This window comes from Polyergus mexicanus, unplaced genomic scaffold (genome assembly GCF_030449975.1).
Source record: "Polyergus mexicanus isolate NDT 795.1 unplaced genomic scaffold, iyPolMexi1.0 SCAF_10, whole genome shotgun sequence".
Taxonomy (NCBI): domain Eukaryota; kingdom Metazoa; phylum Arthropoda; class Insecta; order Hymenoptera; family Formicidae; genus Polyergus; species Polyergus mexicanus.
This window is the reverse complement of record NW_027223330.1, coordinates 6,757,730-6,779,901: the sequence shown is the minus strand read 5'-3', so window position 1 is coordinate 6,779,901 and position 22,172 is coordinate 6,757,730. Positions and strand designations below refer to the sequence as shown.

Sequence of the window (22,172 nt, the reverse complement as noted above, 5' to 3'; positions counted from 1 at the left end):
GAAACTGATCCCGGTAGCATGTGGAGGGGATAACACAACAGTAGAAAACAACATTCATGTGAGACATGTACGTGGTTTTCAGGATTGGGAAGTAACGCGTTACTTGTAACGCCGTTACCGTTACAGTTACTTTTTTTCGGTAACTGTAACGGTAATGGCGTTACAAATTTTATTTGTAACGGAAAAAGTAACTTCGTTACATTTTTCGGTAACGAGTAACGAATTTAACAGTTACTTTTATCGTTACTTTTTTCAAATTTTTTGATTTATTTAAGATATTATTCTTGCTATTGTGCGTGATAAAATTTTTATCTTAACCGTAAAGCCGTAAGCAAATCGACCAATTAGCATTCTTATTATGTTGTAAAAATGCTTGAATGTGATTGATCAACTTATGGCTCTTGCAGACCAGTGCGATGACGCGACGCGCAATATCCAATGAGAGCTTTATCTTTTCGGAAAAGCAGAGCTCTCATTTACTACCAGTTCTAAGTACCTTGCAACGAAAATTAGAAAATCTCAATAAATCTGACCTTATAGATTGCCATTCATTAGTTGAAGCTATTCAGCAAGGTTTAAATGAAAGGTAACTTATTAATTTGATTAATACATATGTTATTTAATTTTAAATAAGGATTTAATTGAAAAATATTATTTTATTTTAAACTATTGATTCAAAAGTATTAATTTCAATAAAACAAATAATGTCGCTTAATTTACTATATTTGATTTTAAATTTCTTACAATATTTGAAACAAAAGAATTAATAATAGCAGCATGTTTACATCCAAAATTTAAGTTAAACTGGTTAACCGGAGAAAAAAGAAAACGTGCTGAAAATTACTTGGAGGATTTATTGGGAATCCGATCAACTGAAAATTCTTCAAAAGCTGGAAAATCTGACGATCACGATGATTTTTTCATTTTTGAACAAAAAACGGTGCAAAATGAATCTGAACAAGAAGAATTGCAACGGTTTTTAAAATCAAATAATTGTAATATAGAAATGTTAAACGACTATCCAAAACTTAAAAAACTTTTTATTAAATATAATACAGCTCTACCAAGCAGTGCATCTGTAGAAAGAATGTTTAGCATCGGTGGCTCTGTATTAACACCACAAAGAGGGCATTTAAATGATGATACTATGGAGCAACAAATTTTATTAAAAATTAATAAAGAATTTCGATAAAATTTAATCATTTATTTTGTAATAAACCTTGAATGAAATCTTGCTTACAATTTTTTAAAAGTTTTTCTTATGCAAAATAATTTATTAGTTTGTATCGTAAAAAAGTAACGGAAATTGTAACGACTCGTTACTTTTTAGTAACTGTAACGGTAACGAGTTACTTTTTAAAATTAGTAACGAGTAACGGTAACGAGTTACTTTTATAAAGTAACTTTCCCAACCCTGGTGGTTTTCGATTGTGTGTGTTTCCCTTCCACATGTTACCTCATGCTACCGGAGTCAGTTTCTGGCATCACTGGTGAGAGCACGTCTCGATATCTCGGCAAATATTATATCGACAAACAACAAAAAACAGTAAATACGTGAGCGGGCATGATCCTAACGATTATCTTGTTATGCCGAAAATTCGCTAATATAATGTTTATTTTTATTTATATTAAATGTAAATTAATGCATAATTAATATTTTTAAGTTAACTTACAGATGGCTACGCAATGAGTTTAAGTTAATGTAGCAAAATAAATCTTGTGAAAATTCTATTAAAAATATCATAAAAACAACAACATTGAATATGCTTTTATTAATTGGCTTCATAAAAAAAATGAAATGATAAAATCATATTGAAGCGTTTCTATAGTGTCCATAAACATTTTGCAGATCTGGAATTATTCGCAATTTCTGGAAATATGTGAATGTTTATTTATATTTTATATATAAATGTAATTAATCCATAAATAATATTTTTAAGTTAACTTATAAATGACTAAGCAATAAGTTTATGTTTATGTAGCAAAATAAATCTTGTAGGAATTCTACCAAAAATATAAAGCAACATTGAATACACATTTTTATCAATTGACTTCATACAGAATAATGAAATAATAAATTTATATATATATGAAAAAAGAAAAGGCTCTCGCAAAAAAAATTAACAGGAGAGAAACGGGCAAATTAAGCTCCGAGCGCGGTAATAATTGCGCAAATATTTTAATTAGAATAGAATAGAATAGAATAGAATATCTTTATTGTTCCCCAAAGGGGTTACAAATATTTACCTCCCTTAGCGTCTCACATACATTTCCTTAGTCTAACTTATACTACTTAAACTACTTAAACTAACTTATGCTATCCTTATTCTATCTTTCCTTCCTGCCTATACACACACACACGCTAAATTCCTAACTCTTCTTAACCTATTTTGGACCTCCGCTTCCGGTTTTTAGTCCTTTACTTCACCTTCTCTCCTCCTTCCTTCCTTTCTCAATCACTCTCTCTCATTCTTTCACTCCCTCTCTTCCTCCCCCTCCCTCCCCTCTGCCTTATCCTCCCTTCTCCTCAATACTTCCTTCATCCATTCTTCCCCCTCCCCCTCCTCTCCTAATATTCTTTCCACCGCCTCTTGCCAGCTTTCCTCTCCCTCTCCTTCTCCTCTCCCGCATCCCTCCCATACATGCTCCCATGTCTCTCTCTCTCTATTACACACCCTACATACTTTTTTCTCTTCACTTTCCCAATACCTACTTTCCCTCATTTCATTACCTAGCCTAAATCTTGTCACCCTTCCCCACCTCCTCTCCGACCAACCCTTTTTTAAATACTTTGGTATTCCCTCACTCTTTATTCTCGTGTACCATCTATTAAACCTCGACTCCTCTATTCTTTCTTTTCTCTCCTCCCTCTGTAACTCCTTGTCTTTCCTTTCCACTTCCTCATACTCTATCATCCCTCCCTCTCCCTCTCTATTCCATGCCAAATTCTCTAGCCCTTTTTCACTGAAATATCTCTCTCTTTCCTTCTCCCATTCCGACACTCCTCTCTCCTTTTCTGTTCTTTTCTTGATTTCTTCCAGACACTCCTTCGCTAAACCCCCTCCTTTCCCTTCTTCTAGTCTTTTTTCGAAATTCCATGCTCTTCTTGCCGCCCTACTTCTAAGTTTATCTCTTTTTAATTCCTCCCTTACCATGTATCCTGGTGTTCTCCTGTCTACTCCTAGTAACCACTTTAAGAATCTTTCTTCTACCTTCTCTACTCTATCCCTCTCCTTCCAGCCCCATACCTCTGCTCCATAACTTAACACCGTCCAAACTAATACATCAAAAAGCCAGATCCTCTTCCCTATATCTTTTCCAAATTTTCTCTTTCCTATACTCCATACTTGCCCCATAATTCCCACCGCCTTCCTTACCCTGTCTTTTACATGCCCTTCCTGTCTACCATTTGCCTGAAACACGTATCCTAAATACTTTATTTCTTTAACCTCCTCTATCTTCTTCCCTTTCCACATCCACTTTACTCTTTTTCTCCTACCCCCTCCCTTTCTAAATACCATGACCTTTGTTTTCAATACGTTCACCTCCAGTCTCTTATTGTCCATATATCTTTCCGTCCTTGCTAACATTGCCCTCATCTCATCTTCCTCTTCCGCTAACAGCACTATATCGTCTGCATATGCCATGGAGAATATCTTCCCCTCTCCCAACTTAACTCCACCCCAAATTCCCCTGGCAATTTCCTCCTCCATATCTGCTATTACTATGTTAAATAACACCGGACTTAATGGGCAACCCTGTCTCACTCCTCTACCCGTCCAGAATTCTTCACTTATTTCCTCTCCTATCCTCACTCTACTCTTTGTCTCCCCTATCACCTCTTCTATCCTTTCTATCAGTCCCTCTCTAACTCCTCTTTCCCTTAAGACTCTTACCAGCACTCCCCTATCTACTGAGTCAAAAGCCGCTTTCAGGTCTATAAACACACTTACTAATTTCTTTTTTTCCCTACTAATCTGTCTTTGCGCCAGATAATTCAATACATATATATTGTCCATCACCCCTCTTCCCTTTCTAAATCCTGCCTGATTCTCTGGTATTATACCTTTCTCTTCTACTTCCTCTCTTAACCTTTCTGCCAGAATCGCTGTGTATATTTTATACAGCGTTGACATAAGCGTCACTCCTCTATAATCCGTAACTTTATCCCCTTCTCCTTTTTTCACAATCGGTGCTATTATCCCTTCCTTCCATCCCTCTGGCCATCCCTCTCCTCTCCATACCTTGTTGCACGTTTCCCATACCCATTTCCTTATATCTTCTCCCCCGTATCTCCATACTTCATTTGGTATATTATCCAACCCCATAGCTTTATTTAGCCTTAAATTACTCATAATCCTATTTATTTCTTCCCACTCTATTTCCCTTTCCATCTCTCTTCTATTCCTTCCCCCTCTTCCTCTCCGAACTCTTTCTTCTACTCCTCCTAATAACCCCATAAAATACTCCTTCCATTCCTTCATCTGTATCCCTTCCTCTACTCCTTTCCTTTTCCTCCTCTCCCTATTAACTATCTCCCATACTTTACTTTCCGTTCTCGCCTCTCCTGCTTCCCTTATTAATCTTTCTCCCTCCTCTTTCTTTTTCCTTTCACACATCTCCTTGTATTCTCTCTTTTCCTCTCTATACCTTCCTCTCTCTTCTTCTCCTCTCCTCCATTTCCTCAACTTCCGCCTTACTTCCTTCTTTTTCTCTATACACTCCTTATCCCACCACCCCCCCTTTCTTTTCTCTTCCTTTCCTTCCCCCTTCTCGCTCTCTTCCAAGGCCTTCTTTATCCTTTCATTCATTTTCTCTATCTCCTCTTCCGTCCCTCCTTCTTCCCCTCCTATATTTATTTCTCCTATTTCCCTCCTAAATTTCTCTCTCCCCTCCTCATTCCAAACCCCTCTCCTGCCTTTCTGCCTCCCTTTCCTTTTCTTCTTCCAACTGTCTTCCCCTTTTATCCAGCAAATCACCGGGTGGTGATCCGAGTCTATGTCCTCTCCTATCTCTAATCTTTCTATTTTTTCCCATATCCCTTCATTTCCTAATACATAATCTATTACCGTGTTTCCCCTCCCCCCGGTATACGTGTATTCTCCTTTTTCATCTCCTTTTATATTCCCATTTACTATACTCCATCCAGTTTCCTCTAGCATCTCCACCAATCTCCTCCCTTCCCTATTACTCTTCTTATCTTTGGAGTTCCTATTCTTTCCAATTTCCTCTTCCTCCCCCAAATTTACCCTTCCTCCCATTTCTCCAGTTCTGGCATTAAAGTCACCTCCTATTATTATTCTCCTTCCTTCCTCCTCTCTCTCTTCCATCCACTTCTTTAAACCCTCTATCTTCCTCTCTAAGTCCTCGTTCACATATACTCCCACTATTCTCCATTCCTCTCCTCCTCTTTTCAATGTCCCCGTCATCATCCCTTCCTCCGTCGTTTCAATTTCTCCTGTCTCCATTTCCCTTTCCCTTCTTATCCCCATTATCATTCCTCCCATTGCTCTTCCTTTTTTATTCTTTCTACTCGCGTATTGCACCCCCCATTTAAAACCCTTCTGTAACTTGTTTTTTACTCCCCTCCATCCTTTCTCGTCCACCCATGTCTCCATGAGTACTATGACATCCCACTCTCCAATCCTATCCCAAAATCCCTTATCTTTGTTTTTTAAACCTGCTACATTCCAGAAAGCTATCTTCCATATCTCTTTCTCCTTACCGCCCCCCCCCACGTCTCTCTGTTTCCCCTCTCCTCTCCTTCCCTCCCCTTATTACTCTCCCACTTGTCCTCCCCTCCCTCTCCCCTGTCTCTAGTACTAGTCCCCTCTCAACTACCTTCCCCCTTATTCCCCCTGTCTCTCTCTCCTATACCCTACTCTCTCCCCCTTCACTTCCCCTCTTTCACTTTTCAATACTTCCTCTTCCTCATTCCATTTCCACCATTTGCCATCTATTTGCAATCCCCCATTACCTATCCGTACCCTCCTTCCTTCTCCTTCCTCTTTCCTGGCTATCTCCCTGAGCCTCCATCTAACCTTTCTTTACTCCCATGTTAAATCATCTTCTATCCTTTCCTCTCTTCCCCTCAACTTTTTCTTATTCTCCATAACTTGTCTTTTCTGTTCCATGCTCCCTAACGTCACCACCGCCATTCCTCTCTCTCCTTCCGTCGTTATTCCAACTCTTTTCACACTCTCTATTTTTATATTTACTCCTAGTATCTCCAAGATCTTTTCTACTCCTCCTCTTACGTCTCCTTTTTCCACTTCTACTCTCCTAATTACTATATTTCTCTTTCTATCCTCTCGTTCCTTCCGCTCTAATTTTCTTTCTATTACCTTTATTTTTGTTTCTAATTCCCCTTCTCCTACTACCCCTGCTCCCTCCTTGCCCTCCTCGCCTACTCTTCCTTTCCCTTCCTTTATCCATTTTTCTAATTTCTTTTCCAGATTTTCTATCCTTCCTCTCATTTCCCTTCTCTCTTCCTCCCATTCCCTCTCCCTCTCTCTAAATTCCTCCCTTATCTTTTCCAATTCCTTTTTTATCCCTTCTCCTTGTCCCACTAAACTATCTTTGATCTCTCTTAAATCCTCTCTTATCTCTTCTCCTAGCAATTTTACCCCTGTTATTATGTCCTTTCTTAATTCCTCCCTCAATTGCCTCTCCCATCCCTCTCTATCCTCCTCCTTTCTCTCCCCCATTGCTTTTGGTGATCTTACTATGATTTTACTTGATCTAAAAATAGACTCCTCTCCGTTCTTATCCTCTCTCTCTCTCTTCTTCTTCAAAAACTCTGATATATCTCCTACACTTCCTTTTCTCTCTTTCGATTGTTTTATCCCACCTTTCTCCATTCTCCCCTGCTTATCTATCCTTATTTCCCTTTTCCAGCTTCTTGTTTTGTTTCCTTTTCTCTACTTATACTCTCCTTCTCTTCTCTATTTTACTGTCTTTGTCTCCCCTCTATCTACTCTCTTTGCTCCGTGCTCTGCCGCTCCTTAGCGCTACCCCCACTTTCCCCTATCGCGCGCTGTTTCCCTAGCGCTCCGTCGCGTCTACCGCTCTACCTATCCTATACTCCGTGCCCACTCGCCTCTAACCGCCGGCTCGTAAATGCCCTTTTATTCCCTTCCCTTCTCACACCCAGTTCTCCCTTCACTCCCTCACTCGCTCTTTCACCTCCACTCGCTCTCACTCAACCCTTCTCTCTCGTCGCCCCTCTAATTCTCCTCTCAACCACCGTCAAACAGCACCTTCCACATACACACGTGTCACACTCTACGTACCGGAAACGGAAGTCCCGCAAATATTTTAATTATTGTAATCATTTATTGTGAACGTTTCGGTCCTAGGTATTGGACCATGTTCAGCATCTACTGTACAAATAGACAAAAAACATGTGGATCAACAGAAAGTATATAAATTAACAAATAGGCAGACATACGATTACAGCGATTACATATGTATTGTAATAATGAGCGTCGGAAATAAAATGGAGGCGACCTACTTCAACCATCAAAAAGCAGTACTACGAGTTAGTAAATGCAAGACACAACTATCAAATATTAAAATCAAAAAGGTCATGACATTGATGAGAAAAACAAGTACAGATTTATTTATGAGAATAGGAAAATACATGACGTGTCATCGCGCGTTGTTTTTCTAAATTTGAGATAAATTTTCTACGATATTGCTGTACACCTGATGTAAATTCTCTGTGTGAGCTCTGAAGATTTAAACTGTTGGTTTGCCGTTTTATAAAAATTATCTCCGACATCAAGCGTCTTCCATAGATATGTTCCTCATCCAAAACTTCCACATTATCCCATTCAAACTCATGATTATTCAACCTGTGGTCCATGATAACGGAATGTTGTGTAGTTCTCTTGTGTAGATTTTGATGCTCAGCTACTCGAGTTTTTAGAAGTCTATTTGTCTGACCGACGTAGAATGCATCCTTACAATCCTTACAAGAGATTTTATATACTACGTTGCTGTGTTATTCTTCGAGTAAAATGTCTTTATACGCATGAACAAATTTACACAATTTGTTCATACCGGTGTATGATAACTTAATTCTTAAATCACGGGCCACAGGCATGAATTGTTCCGAAATTGTTGGAACGTATGGGATGTTAAAAAATTCATGAGGTTCAGACGGTTCGTCACTATTAATCATTGTATTCGTCTTGTCAAACTTAAGTTTATTATATGTAAATATCAAAGATCTTAGGCATTCTTGTACTGTATTGATTATGAATGTCAGTGGATATCTATTTGTTAATAATGTGTTGATAACGAAATGCAGATTTTTCTGGTAGAAGTTTGAATGTGAGAGCCGGAAAGCTCTTTTGATAAGGCTGATGGCAATGCCTTTTTTGTGGCAAAAGGATGTGGAGACGCAAAATGCAGATATCTATCTGAAAAGGTAGATTTGTCGTAACAGTCAAAAGTTAAAAAATTATTATTTAGAACCATAGTCACGTTTAAGAAATTGAGTCGGTTGTCGACTCTCTCCTTCAACGTGAACTGTAACCTTGGGTGGAAAGAGTATTGGAGGTATCCAGCACAACATTAAGCATAGAGGAGGAAGTAGCTAATGCGATATCGTCCACGTATCTATAATAAAAGGATAAATTAAACGGAAGAGTCTCAACAGCTCTTGTCTTCAGAACTTGTAAAGTGATGTCGGCAATGATCGGAGAGCGAAGAGCCCATGGGAGTGCCGAAAGTCTGTTTATAACAAACATCGTCAAGTTTAAAAAATGTGGGGTCAAGAACGAAACGGACTCGTCTCCTGGAAGGGGACCAGAAACTATTAGCAGTCAAATCAGGTACGAAAATATTATGGTCGGAGCGGTATAACGAAGTTGAGGCAAAAGTTATATATCAAACAAAATTATGATAAATTAACTAGTTTTTGTATTAAATTATAAATATGTTCAAAAATGGCGTTTTATTTGCTTCATTTTACATCGGCTACAATGTATAAAATAATGTTTTTAAGATGATTAAAAATTATGCCCATTTTCGGAGTAAATTAAAAAAAAAATTGCCTCTGGAAAATGCAAATTTAAAAGAAAAAACAAAATTGTTAGTTAAATTAACTTTATTTTATATAAATAAACATTCGTTGCTAGATGGTAAAAAAATGAGAAAAATATGCGAGAGACAGGAATCGAACCCCGATCTGCTGCGTGATAGTCACGCGCTTAGCGCCCGAGCTACGCCGACTTCTCCATAATCGATCTAACGGAGCCGATATATGAGGAACTCTGTATTTTTTAAATGAATTTTTCTTGAAAATGGCTGAGCGTTGCGCCCAATCGCTTTGCTCAAGTACTCTTCTGGTAGTATGCTACACTATATAAAAACTTTTTTAAATTCGGTGACCCCAAAATCGCGCCCTCTTTTTGTAAGCGAAAGACTTGACGAAACAAACGAAGACTTAAATAACAATTATTTTCCTACTAACGAACATATTATATATCCCGTAGCTTCAAGTTGCATAGGAATAATAATAATAAATACCATAATAACAATTACATACGATAAGAAAAAATGTAAGACAAAAAATAAAAAATTGCCAGAAACTAAATCCGATGTGCAAATCAAAAATAATTCAAGAGCACATTTACAGTACCGCAAGCAGATGGAATAGAATAGCTAAGATAGAAATCGACACCGCAATAACGAACACTGCAATGCTATATGAAAATAAAATAATCATAAAAAATAATTAAAAATGCAAAAAATGTATAGCGAAATAATATGTGGACGAAAATTCACGTATAGTTAATTTTCTTTTTCCAAAGGGGGAGGAATGTCGTAACCCGACCAATTTCTTAATATAAAAATATAAAACAAGTAAAGTAGAACAGAAAAGATTAAGAAAAAGCTGATTAAAGCAAAGCATTAAAATCAGGAAAAGAGGAAAGTAAGGAAAAGTAATTAAGAAAGAATAAAGAATAAAAGATTATTAATAAAATAAAAGTAAGAGATGTTACTAAAGAGAAGGAAGTCACAGTCAAAGTCTCGGAAGCTGAATAAACAACTGACGAGACAACCGAAGCACGAGGCATGTTCCGGTCAGGACCACCCTCCTCCTTAATCAACGACCTAATTAATTAAGATATATAATATGCGCGAGATGCATGCTAGCTAGCTTAGTAACACAGCTCATCAACATCGCTCGTTCGCTCGCTTGCTCAGTAATACAATCGCACAGTATCGAAATACCATACGTATCGCTTCCGACCATTATAATCGTAAACAAGTGAACAGTGTAATAAATTTTGTAAAATATACTATGTTATATCTAACGTCCTGGAGTGTCTTATTTCGAGCGTGGATCCTAATTCTTTGGATATACAAATCCCAAAAGTTCTTTTCCTTAGCGGCCAGAGACAGAACATTAATTGGTTAATTAACTTTTGACTGGTATGACAAACCTACCTTTTCAGGTAGATATTTGCATTTTGAGTCTCGACACCATTTCTGCCACAAAAAGGCACTGCCATCAGCCTTATCAATAGTGTTTTCCGGCTTTCACATCCAAGCTTCCACCATAAAAATCTGCATTTCATTATCAATACATTATTAACAAATGGATATTCACTTAAATTCATAATCAATACAGTACAAGAATGCCTAAAAACTTTGATATTTACAGATAATGAACTCAAATTTGACAAGACGAGTACAATGATTAATAGCGACGAAGTGTCTGAACCTCATGAATTTTTTAACATCCCATACGTTCCAACAATTTTGGAGCAATTCAAGCCTGTGGCCCGTGATCGAAGAATTAAGTTATCATACACCGATATGAACAAATTGCATAAAGAACCCCGCACTAATCATATGGAAAATCTGTCCCGTCAAATCAATTGGTTTTTACATATGTTGTAGCTTATGACCTACTGAACAAAAGATGTAATGGGCACAAAGCTCAATAATGGACAGTTACCGAGTTATAACCAATCAAACATGAAAAATTTGGGCTGCCGAATAGTCAAATCTCGGAAGGTATTGATTTTTTTGAAAAATGTTTGAAACAAACATAGTAGGGTTTTACAAAATCTGTTAGTTGGTGACATTATTTGTGAATTTTGAATGACCTTGAAAAGCTCCGTAAACAAAAATCTTTGTGTCACAGCAGAGATAAGGACCCCACGGTTCGTCATTCCCGTAGTATTTTTTGACTCCAAACTCTCTCTGCTGTGTGTGTATGTGTGTGTGTGTATGTGTGGGGTAATAAAAGAAATGATCTTATTGTATATTACTCATTATTTGGATCCTGCTGTGGTGGTCTCTGAGCGGCATCTAATATTGTGTTCAATAATGATGAAGAGGGATAACGAACATTGGGCTGGTGTCGTGCATATCCTAAATACCACAATACGCTGGTTACATGTGCACATGTACCCACAGTTCGTGCGCCCTAAAACCAATTGATTTGACCGGGACAGATTTTCTATATGATTAGTGCGGGGTTCTTTGTATGCGTATAAAGACATTTTACTCGAAGAATAACGCAGTAACGTGGTATATAAAATCTCTTGTAAGGATTGTGAATGCATCTTACGTCGGTCAGATAAGCAGACTCCTAGAAAGTCGAGTAGCTAACCACCGAAATCTCATCAAAAGGAGAACTACACAACATTCCGTCATCACGGACCTCAGATTGAATAATGAATTGAATAATTATGAGTTTTGTTCGGGAGTCAACCTCGACGGCATTGCCCGAAACTGAGATACGCTTAGACTTGAGCGAGGAATGAGTGTAACGCAAATCAGAAGATCCGCTGGAGGAACGGGTTTAGATGATACACTCACGTAATGATCGTAAATTTAATACAAGCTTTATTGTAATACACCGGGAGCGAACGATATAGCGTATTCCGCGACTACTTTCGAAAATCTTCAAATATGTCCTTTCTTTTACTGCCTTTTTCTGCGTTTTGAAAATCTTGAAGAACTTCTTGCTAGAAGCTCTTGCGAGGTAGGAAATCTTGAACCCGGATGCCGGATGGTCTTTCGGAGAGTCTCGTCGACTCTCGAACTCGCCACTTTCACAATATCTTAAGAATAAAGAAGTAAAGAATAATATCTAAAGCATTAACGAATTGATCGCTACAAAAATATGAGAAGCGATCGGATGCGAGACACTTCATAACGAATTTTAAACGACTACAGAAACGACACGAGCGAGAATAACAACAAGAGAAAATAGAGATCGATGAATTTCAATCGGCTCGAATCGTCGTCGTTAGCAGACTAAATCGATCAACTGCGAATGCTCGCACTCTGCCGATGGCAATAACAAGGTTTTTCGACGTCGATCGTTCGAGAACTTGCTGTTTATCACAGTTTTTCAGCCCGAAAGGCAACGCACGAGCACGCTACGATCAGCTGAACGTAACGTTATTTATTCACTCGTGTTAGATTTATTAACGGTTACCGTTTAAATATCTTAAACAAAAAGCGAAAACCGTTCGAATCTCAAACAAGTTTGAATAAGATAATGTGGAAGTCTTGGATGAGGAACACATCTATGGAAGGCGCTTGATGTCGGAGATGATTTTTATAAAACGACAAACTAACAGTTTAAATCTTCAGAACGACACGGAGAGTTTATATCAGGCATACATCAATAGGAGAATTTATCCCAAATTTAGAATCTAAATTTAACACGCAATGACACGTCACAAACACGTATTTTTCTATTCTCATAAATAAATCTGTATTTGTTTTTCTCTATATACCTGACCTTTGGATTTTAATATTTAACAGTTGTGTCTTGCGTTTACTGATTCGCGGTATTGCTTTCATTTCCAACGTTTATTACTATATTTAACATCTTTTATAAACGTGTTACATACAATTGTTGTTTGGTCAAGAAACTAAAATGGCCTCTACTTATGTGATCCAAGGAATCTCTTCCTTCATGGCCGGAACCGGATTCGCTATACTTTCTCGTCGTTGCTGTAGGTCATGACTCGATACACGCACAACATTTGTCACTTACCGCGCTCGGCTTTTAATTTGCCGCCTCTCCCCTGTTAATATTAATTGTATAAATAAACATTATACATAAATGCGTGTATAATTGCCAGTTTATCGTTATCAAAGACATGGTCAAAATCTCCAAATATTCTTTCGATGCTTCCATAATCATTTTCCAACAATGTATTTATCATAAATATGTTAATTGATAATGCACTGATTCACTCAAGTGTAAACATTCGCTCAGTTTCGCTAATATAATCTAACTTTGCTTAATATGATATCGATTAGAACAGTGCTGGGATTTACTTGCAACTTTCGGCTGGATTTCTTCTCATGTCTACTGCTCCCCTCTTACTGCTCGGGTCTTAGCAACGCAGCGTCGGACGCTAGTAACTAAGGAGCGCGTCACTTAGTCTCAGGAACGTGCGTGTCACAAATGTAATAGCATAATACTCTAGTAGCAAAAGTTTTCATTAAAATTTGATATTTTACTTCGTATTAATAATAAAAATAATTATTATTCTATTATTAATACAAAATAAAATATTAAATACAAAATTTTAGTGAGAACATTTGCTACTAGAGTATTGCTCTATTACATTGATACGCACGTTCCTGAGACTAAGTGACGCGCTCCTTAGTTACGAACATCCGGCGCTGCGTTGCTAAGATCCGAGTAGTAAGAGGAGAGCAGTAGACGTAAGTCAAGAAATCCGAAAGTTGCAAGTAAATTTCAGCAATGGATTAGAAGAAATCGTGGTAATATGCATAAAAGGTCACACTTCACCGATTTAATCGTCACTTAGATATGTTGTAGGAGGGAATGTTCTGAGTAATTCCCTACAAGAATCAAGTGGCGGTCAGCAGTGGTTTAGGAGATATAACAAATTAAAATTTCACACTTCTATTGCTATTCTTTACATATTGTTGCATGCACCCTTCATGTTTCGTCTCTACGTGTCGTCTATTCTTGAATTTGCTGTATCCGTCTCTAGGAGATCATCCCCTGAAAAACAACAGCCGACATCTTGTTTAGAGAGTCGTCATCTTAGTCTAGCGACGGACGTCATTCCGTGCGGATGTTCAAGAAATATTGATATCGATCCGCGGACGTAACAATATTAAAAACTGATTAGACACAGTCGCATTTATGTACGTTATCTGTATATACGTAGGATTGGATAGAATCAATTACAATCTTGTATACTGCCCTATTTAACTATTAGCTATTTAACAATTGAGTCTTGCTTTGACCATCGGATCAATCTCCATTACTAGTAACGTTATTCTCAGCAATAAAACACATCAAAGAATACTTTAGAAATATTATAAACGAAGAACTCAACTGCAAAATCTCTCTAAAGTCTGAAATAGAACTGAAAGTGGCCATAGAAAATTTTACTAAAGTAATACAGAAAGCAGCTTGGGAATCAATTCCGGTAATCAAGCCACAGAATAATATAGCTCAATTAACGTTAAAACTAGAAGAAAAACGGAAGATTAGGAAGCAATGGCAGCTTACGCAATCGGTCAAAGATAAAACTAATTTCAACAAAGCGACAAAGGAACTAAAAATACTGTTCCATAACAAAAAAAACGTGGTCATACAAAAATATCTTGAAAATTTTACAGCCACGGTTGCCACTGACTATTTATTGTGTAAAGTCACAAGAAAAATAAAACAACCACAACAATCAATCCCACCAATCAGATTATCAAATAGTAATTAGGCAAGAAGCGATACTGATAAAGCCGAAACCTTTGCTGAACATCTGGCAAAAGTCTTCAAACCCTTCGATTCAGAAATTGACGCATATGAAAAAGAGGAAATTTACCAATTTTTTGAAGGCTCACTGAATACGTATCGGTCAATAAGACATTTCAAAGTCAAATTAATAAAGGATACAATTAAAAATCATTTTAATCTAAAGAAGGCGCCTAGATTCGATTTATTAAATGGTGAAGTGCTACTGGAACTACCAGAAAAAGCATTCAGGGCAATAACCATCTTCTTCAATGCGACGATGAGGCTCAGCTTTGTACCTAACATTTGTAAAGTGGCACAAATTGTAATACTATCTAAACCTGAAAAAAATCCAGTAGGAGTAACATCAACCAATCAGCTTACTCCCAATGTTATCAAAAGTCTTCAAAAAATTACTTTAAAAAAAAAGACTAAAACCAATCCTGCAAGAAGCAAATTTGCTTTCTAATCATCAGTTTGGATTCAGAGAACACTCAACAATCGAACAAGTGCACAGAATAGTAAGAAAAATAAATAATTGCTTGCAGGGAAAAGAATTTTACTCCGCTGCTTTGCTCGACGTGACTCAAGCATTCAACAAAGTGTGGCACGTTGGCTTGCTTTATAAAATTAAACAATATCTGCCACACAACTATTACAAATTACTAAAATCGTATCTAAGCAACAGACCTTTTCTGGTTAAATATAACTAAGCACTCACAAAATGATACCCCATACAGGCTGGGATACCACAAAGCAGCGTCCTCGGATCTACTCTCTATCTATTATTCACATCAGATCTATCTTTAACAAATAATGCTGTAATGGCAATCTTCGCTGACGACACAGTCATACTGTCATTTCGTAAAAACGCTATCATCGCCTCAGAGAAATTGCAGGCATTTTTAAGTAAAATCCAGCCTTGGCTAAAAAAATGGAGAATCAAAATTGACAAGTCAAAATGTACGCACGTTACATTTACAATGAGAAGGGACACCTGTCCATCGGTGACCTTAAATAATAAAGTTCTACCACAAAAGGATAACGTTAAATATCTTAGAATTCATCGTAATCAGCGCCTGTCTTGAAGGAATCACATCTGGACGAAGAGGAAACAACTGGGATTAAAGTTGCACAAAATGTACTGGTTATTGGAACGCGAGTCAAAACTCACGCTAAAGAACTAAATTTTACACTCTATAAAGCTATATTAAAACCGGTGTGAACCTACGGAATTCAGCTCTGGGGTACATCTAGCAATTCAAATATTGAAATTCTGCAGCGACTCCAATCGAAAGTTCTAAGGTCCATAGTAAAGCATCATGGTTTGTTCCTAATGAGTTGATTCAAGGAGACCTCAAGATTCCTTCGGTGAAAGAAGAAATCAAAAAACATAGCGAAAATTATAATATGAGGCTCTAAGATTACACCCAAATGACTTTGCAGTAAACCTTCTTAGCGAAAAACTGATAAACGCAGATTAAAACGTTATAAACCTAGTGACCTTTGGTCAAGATTTAACTAGTAATCTTTCCAGTTACTATCTAACTGTTAATGCATAATTTACCCGTGATGGGAATCAGCAATTAAGCTTTACCTAGTTTGCATAAATCCCAGTAGTTAATAACAAGTTAAGTATTTAACTTGATCTTTTGCATTGACCAATAGGGAAATTTCCACAAGTTACTATAGTTTTATAAAATTTACTTATTGTCCTATACGACAGATTGTAAATTACCTGGGGATTAAATAAAAAAAAAATTATACAGAGAGAATCTGTCTATAACATTTCTATAAATACGAGATTGATTTCATGACAGGTACTATTTCAAATTACAAATCCTCACAAATTGAATTGTTTTTAAGTACTTGGTTAGTTAACTATTGATTTCGCTTTAATTTTTTATTTTTTAAGAGTTTCTTATTTTGTAGGGAAAAATTTTTTATAAGTTATTTTCTAGATATATACTTGACGTATTTTTTTTACCTTTGTGAATTTTTTTTTAGTTAGATATCATTGTTTTTTGTAATTATTCTTAATTTTTATTAGTATATTAGTATATTAAAAAATCACACGAAATTAATATCCAATTAAAAATACCTCACAAAGGTAAAGAAACACGCCAAGTACATATCTAAAAAATAACTTATAAAAATTTTCCCTTACAAAAATAAAAAACCCCTAAAAAATAAAAAAATAGAAACTAAATATGAAATCAATCAACTAGCCAAGTACTTAGAAGCAATTCAATTTATGAGGATTTGTAATCTAGCCAGCAGCGCGGCCCTCAGTGACGTCACTTTCCATCATCGTTCCCAGCATAGCTGTCATTACAGCTTTAAGCAAGCGATCCATCAAGAAAACAAGCACTGTATGCAGCGGGTTTTATTCGAACTGATCGCAATCGAAAACTTGTTTCCACATTATGTCATAAAAATGCCGTTACATTTTTTATTACGGCTTTGGTTCCTGAGGTTTTAATCGAAAGTTTACTTGACATAAAATTCTGGATAAGCTATTGGTAGCACCTCGACATAATGCAGCGTCTCTCAATGGTTGGATCCAGTTTTTTTATCTACTTGGCGTTGCTACGTTACCGCGTCGCTTGATTTATTGTATTTATTCATATGTTCTGTTAGTACATGCACGCGCAATTACATCTGCGTTTTTTTGCTCGTATTTAGTTTCCTCTTTTTACAATTTGATTATTATCAGTGAGCCCGTACTTTTACTATTTAATTTGTATATTATATACATTGATATGAACTGATGCACTACCATTCTGTGTTTCGCTCTTAATAGTTCGCAAAATTTCAAATTTGTATTTTTATATGAAAAGTCTTATTAATCTCTTGATTGTTAGTTCTGGCCGGTTAGTCGCCAGCTGAGAGAAAAAAAGATGGTGTTATTATTAATAAATAATTGTAGGCAAAATGAGAAGTATTGAGGTGTCAGGTCTGAATAGCTTATTGTCACTGATAAGAGCAGTTACTCGATAAGCAAAAGATTCGAGTTCGATTCCTGATTCAGCGACTTTGCCTCAATATTTTTTTCGCCTACACTTTTTCAGGGGAGTAAAAGAAATTTATTAAAATCTTGAATTGAAGTTTATTTATATTTAGTATAATACTAAGAAAAATTCATGCCTTGTACACATTAATCAGTTTCAAAAAAAATTAATCTTTCTATGAAACTGATGCATTACCATCCTATATTTAACTCTTAATAATTCGCGAAATTTCAAGTTTGAATCTTTCCATGAGAGAAGAGCCCTATTAATGTCTTGATTGTTAATTTATTTATTCAGATTTATATAAATCAAACAAAATAGAATCAAGTAAAAAAATTAAAAATTCAATCCGGAGCTAATCTAAAATATTAGATCCAAAAATAAACTTTTTAATCCTTTTTATTCATTTTTTAGCTATTGCATTTATGCTGAAATTTTCAATGAATAGCTTTATCGCGATGAAATTATTTATTTTAATTTTTTACTGTCAAAACTATCGGCGACTACTGTTAAACTTGTCATTATATACAATTTCTTTTCTATTGGCAATTAATTGCACAAATTTTTTCTATTAATATTAATATTATTGTAAAAAAATGTAGGCTAAAATAACAAGTTCATTTTAGTATTTAAAATTAAACTGATTTATTCTAGAAATGAGGTTTGGTAATATGTTAAAATATGAGAATGTAGACATATTATTAGACGAATAAAACCACGTAATGATCTTAGTCATAGATAATTCTCAAGTTCTCGTCGTTTTTGGAATTGTCGCCATTAATTCTTACATAAATTTAAGAGAATTTAAAAAAAATCTGTAATTGTTCCATATATAAGTAAGATAAATCATCATTTTTATTCCTATCATATAACTCTCACATAGACGTTTACTGAACTTGACATGCAAAAAAGATTAAAATTTTATCCTTGGACGCAATGGAGATTGAGGATTGATACAGATTTTTAAAATTTTGTATTATTTAATGATGAGACTACTTTTCACAATACGGAGCAATTAAATCACTACAATTACTGTATGCCTAAAAATTTGCACGCAATGGCATAGACAAATAGTTTTTCACAATCAATGAAATCTAAATATCTGGTATGGAATAATGAATGGCTATTTTATAAGATCATTTTTTTGCAGAAAATAAACGCTGTTTTACATTTTTGCAAAATACTCAATTATAAAATGTTAATTTGTATTACGCAACAAAAATGGTATTAGCATAAGATAAATATGTATTAAAGGTCACACCTCACCGATTTAATCGTCACTTACAATTAGATTTGTTGTAGGGGGGGTGTCCTGAGTAATTCGCTGCAAGAATAAAATGGCGGACAGCATTGGTTTAGGAAATATAATAAATTAAAGTTTCACAACTTTAATGCTTTTTCTCAGATATTATGGTAATAATATCACTCATGATAATCAAGCACTCCGAACGTGAGAAGCAAGAAGAATCACGTTAATTAAACATTTTAAACGTAAAAAGAAAGAGAACTAACGATAATCAAGTACTTCGAATGTGAGAGGCAAGGGGAATTACACTAATCATATACACCAAAAAGATCAGATATCTATCACGTTCTCGTCATTGGTTTTGGATAATGCTAACAATAAGTACAAAAATTTACATACATATCTATACGCAAGCAAGCGTATATGTACATGCATCGACAAGCGCACGTGCGTACACACACACACAAATTCACGCGTGCATGTAGTGAAAATTAGCAAAGTTATATTTTTCATTATTAAGTAATTCCTAAACTATTCAATTTAGGCCATATATGTTTTAGATGTTTTACGCAAAAATGAGGAATTTTTTAGAATTTGCTATATAATATACTTCTTCTTATCTAAAAAATAAGATTGATTTTTACACGACTTTGAAAAATAATCTTAGTTAAAAAATTCAATATTATCAACTTTTTTTCCTTTTAAAACCCTATAAATTGTGTCTGAAACATTTTTGCCTGCTATGTTAAGTTTTTGAGATATTTGGCTGAACTATTTAAAATGGGATATCCTGTACATGGAGATAAAAAAGATGAAAATTAGGAACACAAAAAATGTATTATATGAACAGGTGATATACATGACCGATAACATGTCGATGATCTTTGAAACAATGGATTTGATGCACGCATCACCCGCTACGGTTTCTCGTTGTGGCATGATCTATGTGGAACCAGTTGTTCTCGGTTGGCAACCTATCTTGGAATCATGGATTCTGGGATTGAATCCAATTTGGGCAGCAAATCAAGAAAAAGTGATAAACGAGCTATTTCATTGGCAAATGGATCTCTGTTTAGAATTCATCAGAAAGGAATGTCGGACAACTATAAGCGCCGGACAAATTCATCGCGCCGTGTCAACCATGTCGATCTTCCAGATGTTGATAGAAAATGCGGTCGAGGAAAATCCAAAGATATTCGATCAGTATTTGATAGTTTGGTTTCAAGCAGCCATAATTGTCTCAATGGTGTGGGGTACGGCCGGTACTTTAGATTTTGAATCTCGACATAAATTCGATGCGTTTTACCTAAGTATATGGAGAGGTGAGCGCCAAGAGTCACCTTTACCTATCAGTGTGACCTTTGATCCTATCTCCCTGCCAAGTGAGGATCCGATTCATGATCAATATTACAGGTCAGAATAATAAAAGAAATTATGGAATTCTAATGTAATCAATGTATGTCTTTTATATAGGATGTCCCATAATTCGCGGATCACCCGTCATGTGCAGGTAGAGCAGATAAAACCGAGAAGAAATGTCTTTTACCATTTTTTTCTATAACACTTAATAAAAGAGTTATTATTGAGTAAAATTTGGCTAATCAGCGCCAACCTTTAGCTGAGCGCATGTCGGTGAGCCGTGCGCTGTGAAGTGTGCAGCGGCGCACACTATTAGGCGCGCGGCTCACCAACGTGCGCCTGGCTAAAGATCGGCGCTGGTTGGCTAAACTTTACTCAATAATAACTCTTTTAGTAAGTGTTATAGAAAAAAATGGTAAAGGACTTTTCTTCTCGATTTCATCTGCTCTACCTGCACATGACGGGTAATCCGCGAATTATGGGACACCCTGTATATCAAGAAATGCGGTCTCATCAAGTACGGTAGAATCTCGTTAATTTTGACCCTATGGAGGAGCAAAAAATTTTTGGGAAAGAAAAATTAAAAGATAGCATAAACAACACAAAACTGCGCTATCGTCGTGTACTTGCATGAACACAGATGTGCGTACGAAATTGTTACACTATGTATGTACAAATACATACTCCATCATCTAGCGGGACTACTATGATATGGAAGGAGCCATGATATTAGTTCGTAAAAAGATATGTGCAAAGAAGTATCAAAATTGCGGGGAATTTAAAGAGATTCTACTGTATATAATATAATAATACAATTCCGTAGCAACAATGCTACTATATGTATCATGTACCATAGTAAGCAGCTTTTTCGATTATAATGTGGGAATAATTATTTATTTTTAATTCAAGAAATTTTTTAAAAAGTGTATATAGAGAAATATAATTATTGTATTTTTCTAAATTGATATTACGATGACAGTAATTAATCCATCTATTTCAGAGATATCCATTTTTCTGATTTGTCTGATTTGTATTGTTACATCTGATTTGTCTAATTTATATTGTTACATCGACATCGATTAATCGAAAGCGCGCAAGACCACCAACACTTTAAGAAAAAGAAACTCATTCAAGAAACATTTAAGGAGCTTTATTATAAGATAGGATAATACGAGAAACAGTGAGAAAAACAATTTAAAAGAATAAAGCTGTCAGTAATGCGCTCGAACGATTCGACAGCTGATTCAATTCTAATATGTCCGCCGTTGTTGACCAAAACACACTCGCCCTGGAGAGCTTCATTTTTACCACAATGAACGGTAACATTGTGGCACGGAAGCATAACAGAGGGTCGTAATAATATCAATATAGACATCATTGTTGTCTCAATCATCGTCTTAGTCATCTTCGCAAAACGATTTGAAGACGAGTTGGGAAGAAATGGATTTGAGGCTTATACCGCTAAATACGCTTTATTATTCTGCCGTACATTAGCAATCCTGGCAAAAATATGGCATAACAATTCTGACGAATATATGGCATAATTAAAAATTCGATAAACATACACACGCTTGCGTGTCTCGATTGCGCACATTATCGATTGGACACGACAACATTTCCCGATCGGACACAGACTCGATCGGATATATACTGTTGCAATCGGACACAGTCCCAATCGGACACAGGCTTGATCGGACACAGACCCAATCGGACATAATTCCGATCGGACACATATGGTTGCAATCGGACACCATCCCGATCGGACACAGACCCGATCGGACACAGACCTGATTGG

At 36.1% G+C, this 22,172-nt stretch overlaps 1 protein-coding gene across 1 annotated transcript in view; it reads left to right on the top strand.

Moving 5' to 3' along the window:
* The window catches only part of Dhc62b (Dynein heavy chain at 62B), a 962,114-nt gene that overhangs the window by 456,225 nt on the left and 483,717 nt on the right, over positions 1 to 22,172 (top strand). The window contains exon 21 of the mRNA XM_070302893.1: positions 19,869 to 20,431. Coding sequence (XP_070158994.1) covers positions 19,869 to 20,431 — 563 coding nt within the window. The remainder of the gene's footprint in view (positions 1 to 19,868; positions 20,432 to 22,172) is intronic.